The following is a 5629-nucleotide window of genomic DNA, read 5'->3' as shown; positions in this document are numbered from 1 at the left end:
TCGCAACTGTAATCGTACAGCATAAGTGTATCAGTTTACAGACTATATGATCATCACACATGTACTCAACAGTATTTCAGTTGTAGATAGTAAAAAAGGCCATCAAAAAGGCTTCAACAGTCACACCTGCAACTTAGAACAGAGAGGTTTTCTCACAAAGTATACCTTGAACCCGACAACATTGGTGCGCAACAGTGGTATCTCACATCAACATCGTGGGGTGCTACACTGCTCTGCACTTCAACTCAACATTTCATTACTCTGATGATTAGCCATTATCAAGATTATTTCACTTGTACAATGGCTAACGGAATTACAGAGGCGTTATTTAGTTGCGTAGCAGTTAATTGTAGCAAGGTTTTTGAGACACCTTGGGTACCTCGCTGCTTCTCAACAGACGTTAGGAAAATTTTGCCTCTGCCAAACAAGAAACAGTTTACGTGTTGATGGGACAAAAAAAACCATACAAATTTCAACACTTGAAGTCGGACATTTGATATTCATTCATTTATTGTACCAAATGTACATCTGAATTGCTTGTCTTCAATTGAACTGAACTGTCTTCAATTGAATTGAATTGCTTGTCTTCAACTGAATTGAATTGCTTGTCTTCGAATGACACTGACAATCTTACACTGCGATGATAAGCTCTGATAAATGGAGGTGTACGAACGTGAGTTTAGAACACGAGACGTAGAAGATATGATGCCTGATTAAAAACAGCTCATCAGTTAATAAAACACATCCATTTGTAGTCCACAGCACGGCACTAAAGTGATTTATTTATTTATTTGATTGGTGTTTTACGTCGTACTCAAGAATATTTCACTTATACGACGGCAGCCAGCATTATGGTGGCGGGAAACCAGGCAGAGCCTGGGGGAAGCCGATAACCATCCGCAGGTAGCTGCCAGACCTGTCACTGAAGTGTGTCATAATGGTCATGTTTTAATAACTTTACAGAGGTTTGCCTTTCACTCCTGGTTATTTATGCGGAGGGATATACTCACTTTAATTGGTACATGTCTGCTGATAAAAAGCTACAGCCAACTATGGTTGAGCTGGATTAGAGTATTTTAGCCGAATTGCTAAATGGATGACTATATCCAGTGTTCCCCCTTCTGAAGTGGTGGGGTACAAAATTCATTGTTATCTTTCCTAAAATGTCATCATATTTGATACATTTGTGAGTGTAAATCAATCTGCAACCTGTGCCTGTTTGACACCCTCCCTTAGTAGTGCCTGTCTGACACCCTCCCTTTGTAGTGCCTGTCTGACACCCTCCCTTTGTAGTGCCTGTCTGACACCCTCCCTTAATGCCTGTCTGACACCCACAATAGTGCCTGTCTGACACCCCCCTTAGTAGTGCCTGTCTGACACCTCCCTTAGTAGTGCCTGTCTGACACCTCCCTTAGTAGTGCCTGTCTGACACCCTCCCTTAATGCCTGTCTGACACCCACACTTAATAGTGCCTGTCTGACACCCTGCCTTAGTAGTGCCTGTCTGACACCTTCCTTAGTTGTGCCTGTCTGACACCCTCCCTTAGTAGTGCCTGCCTGACACCCTCCCTTCGTAGTGCCTGCCTGACATTACCTTATTACTATACAAATGAAATTTTATCAAACATATTAGAAAAGTAAGTAATTAAGACAGAAAATATGTACAAAGATATTGCTGTTTTGTGTAAATACGCAGATCATGATACCAGTGTTCTGACCTGGAAGATTGTTTTCCCCTCCGAAAAGCAAGAGGAGGTTATCTCATAAAGCCATTACACTTGACGTGTAGACCATGTAATTGCACAAACGGTCCACTAACTTACTGAACATACTCACAACTATGTTTTGCATATCTACACATTTATATACATTTGTATGGTATGACATATAACACTGAAAAATCAAGCACATGTACCTTCATGGGCTTCATACACTCTTTTTTCTACGACTTTCTAGGAAATTCCAGTACTTTCAAGGGCCAGCGGGAATCCTGTAGTATACGTACAAGAACTGCGGCTGTTTCTCAAGAGGTTCTTATGACGGTCGTGTTAGGTGATCAAATTTAGAACAGCACCGTTTCTCAAAACAAATTTACGCCCTCTACAGATCCCAACTTTTGCACCCACAATGAGCTGTCGCAGATCAGTCAAAACAAAGAAAAACCTGCAAATATTTCCGCAAACATGGTCGAGATTTTGCAAGACGCACCTGTCAAAACATTATGCCTCTTTCATTCACCTGCTACAGGAAATGGATCAGAGAAGTATTCACGAGCTTAACTGTCTCTACGTCATTGAGTGCACATTTTTTTTTCCCTGTTTTCATTGAAGAGTGCCAGTTCTTGTCCAAAGCTAGGTCGCCAGCTCATCACACTGGGCAGCTCAAGAACAGGGTCCACAGCTCTGTATGCAGAGGTAACTGTTTGTCACTGAGGCTTGAGTTTCACCTTCAGGTGGGGCTAGATCACCTTAAACCCCGACCGTCACAGACTGGTCTTGTTTCAGAGCAATCCGCTTTGAATCTGTCAACTGTTTATCACTGAGGCTTGGCATTCACCTTCCAGATATTGCCCTTCCCAAGGCTAGAAAGCATCACCCCTGACAAGAACTGTCATGGATGTTATCTTTGTCTTGGTGCACAAGTCATCGTATCTGTGGACTGTCTGTCACAGAGACTTAAGGTTCACCCTTCCAGATACTGTCCTTCCCAAGGTTAGCCATGATCACCCCTGACCAAAACTGTCATGGCCTAGTCTTGTCTTGTCTCAGAGCAAACCTCATTGTATTTGTCGACTGCGTCACAGAGACTTATGGTTCACCTTCCAAATACTGTCCTTCCCATGGCTAGCCATGTCTAGTTTTGTTTCGTTTCAAACTTCATCATATCTGAGGACTATCTGTCACAGAGACTTGAGGTTCATCTTCCAAATACTGTCCTTCCCATGGCTAGCCATGTCTAGTTTTGTTTTGTTTCAAACCTCGTCATATCTGAGGACTATCTGTCACAGAGACTTGAGGTTCACCTTCCAAATACTGTCCTTCCCATGGCTAGCCATGTCTAGTTTTGTTTTGTTTCAAACCTCGCCATATCTGAGGACTATCTGTCACAGAGACTTGAGGTTCATCTTCCAGATATTGTCCTTCCCATGGCTAGCCATGTCTAGTTTTGTTTTGTTTCAAACCTCGTCATATCTGAGGACTATCTGTCACAGAGACTTGAGGTTCATCTTCCAGATATTGTCCTTCCCATGGCTAGCCATGTCTAGTTTTGTTTTGTTTCAAACCTCATCATATCTGAGGACTATCTGTCACAGAGACTTGAGGTTCATCTTCCAGATATTGTCCTTCCCATGGCTAGCCATGTCTAGTTTTGTTTCGTTTCAAACTTCATCATATCTGAGGACTATCTGTCACAGAGACTTGAGGTTCATCTTCCAGATATTGTCCTTCCCATGGCTAGCCATGTCTAGTTTTGTTTCGTTTCAAACCTCGCCATATCTGAGGACTATCTGTCACAGAGACTTGAGGTTCATCTTCCAAATATTGTCCTTCCCATGGCTAGCCATGTCTAGTTTTGTTTTGTTTCAAACCTCATCATATCTGAGGACTATCTGTCACAGAGACTTGAGGTTCATCTTCCAGATATTGTCCTTCCCATGGCTAGCCATGTCTAGTTTTGTTTCGTTTCAAACCTCATCATATCTGAGGACTATCTGTCACAGAGACTTGAGGTTCATCTTCCAGATATTGTCCTTCCCATGGCTAGCCATGTCTAGTTTTGTTTTGTTTCAAACTTCATCATATCTGAGGACTATCTGTCACAGAGACTCGAGGTTCATCTTCCAGATATTGTCCTTCCCATGGCTAGCCATGTCTAGTTTTGTTTCGTTTCAAACTTCATCATATCTGAGGACTATCTGTCACAGAGACTCGAGGTTCATCTTCCAGATATTGTCCTTCCCATGGCTAGCCATGTCTAGTTTTGTTTTGTTTCAAACTTCATCATATCTGAGGACTATCTGTCACAGAGACTTGAGGTTCATCTTCCAAATATTGTCCTTCCCATGGCTAGCCATGTCTAGTTTTGTTTCGTTTCAAACTTCATCGTATCTGTGGATTCATCTTCAACATCCAGGTCACTGTCTCCAGCAAAAATTCCATATTGTAATGTCTGCAACAAAATCACGGCAAAGATTAAGAACCTTCATAGTCCCTTGTGGAGAACAGGGATAACAACAGGATAACAACAGTCAGGTTTACGTGTTCCCATACATATTACCCACAGGAAACCCAAGCACGGGTGAAACTGGAGAGCCCAATATGTGGAAACCAGATTGGCAGGAGGAAACCTGAGTTCTGGGATGGAAACAGTGCCCAGTGCCCAATGGCAGTTACCTGGTAAATGTCCTGATTTGAAGTTGTAGCTACATGCTCTTGGGATTTGACACAAGTTCAGCGGTTTAAGGTTTCACGACAAACAACAAGAGAAAGGTTTTAAACCCTTAACCTGGTATCTGACAAACCTTCCAATTAAATCCTCACCAGTCAAAGCTGTGTTCACAACCTCAACTTGATTTGTCAGGGATGGGTTTGTTCTGACTAGAACAATGCTTTAGCCCAATGAGCTGGCCATTTTTTCACCTAATAATTACTTGTTAAACTGCTTCGCCTGAAATGTAAGTATCTCCAGCGTGATCTCTGCAGTCATAAAGCAAAATTACCTGGCTATTCCCTGGAAAGTTTTGAGTTTCTTTCCCAAGTCTTCCAGCGACATGGTAGTGGTGTACTCTCCTGCACAGGTGCAGTACGTCCTCATGTTGCAGTCTTTTATCTGAAAGGAGAACACAATCCAGCTTTTAGCTTACACATGAATTTCTTTATCAAGTACATACTTTATGAAAATATGTGAATCCAACCTTTCTGGTCAACTTTTAACTTGTGCACTAGCTTGAATATAAAGTCAGTGGCTACCAAACATTCATTCTCAAAAATGTATTCTATAGGTGTACTAAAAACGTTGTTTTAAACTTTACAACATTTACACGTGTTTACACAAGAGGACAAATGATTGCCATTACAATGTCACTCATGTGATTACACTATTTTCGCATTAAAGCTGTCTATTAAAGATGACATCAAAACACTTCAGTACTCTCCTGTATCCTACGTGGTAAGCAAGTTTGAGTGTGTCAAAGGAGCCAGTTTAGAGGTAACCATGTGCATGTGACAAAAAGACAAACCTTAACATGAAATACAGCCGTGACCTGTAATGCTAACAAGAACTACCCGAAACGTAAGCTGATAAAGGCAATAGTTCTATTAAAACAGTGAAACAGTTCAGCTACAGGTGTCTGACAGCGAAGTGACCTATTAAGCTGTTGTTAGGCAATGAAAAAAATCCGTGGATCGAGGCAAGTTCTGATATATTCAACAGCAAAAACAGGTGACCTTGACCTAAGCAGGCTCCATTTAAAGTGGCTTTTCTGACCCACCAATTTTTGTTCCCTAAATCAGCACAGCACAGTTTAGTCCATCGTTTTTGTCCGTGTAAACAAAATATATGATAATATACTAATGCCTAAGGGGGCGGGTGTGAGTTGGCGCGGGTGATTCAAATGTGAGCATAAACTA

At 41.7% G+C, this 5629-nt stretch overlaps 1 protein-coding gene across 1 annotated transcript in view; it reads right to left on the bottom strand.

The window, feature by feature from the left end:
• Window positions 1-4099: 4099 nt before the first annotated feature.
• LOC135465465 (DNA polymerase epsilon catalytic subunit A-like) overlaps window positions 4100-5629 on the bottom strand; it is a 50452-nt gene continuing 48922 nt past the window's right edge. Inside the window, 2 exon segments of the mRNA XM_064742706.1 lie at window positions 4100-4169; window positions 4720-4829. Coding sequence (XP_064598776.1) covers window positions 4100-4169; window positions 4720-4829 — 180 coding nt within the window.

This window comes from Liolophura sinensis, chromosome 5 (genome assembly GCF_032854445.1).
Source record: "Liolophura sinensis isolate JHLJ2023 chromosome 5, CUHK_Ljap_v2, whole genome shotgun sequence".
Classification (NCBI taxonomy): domain Eukaryota; kingdom Metazoa; phylum Mollusca; class Polyplacophora; order Chitonida; family Chitonidae; genus Liolophura; species Liolophura sinensis.
The sequence above is the reverse complement of the archived record's forward strand: the minus strand, read 5'-3'. Positions and strand labels throughout refer to the sequence as shown.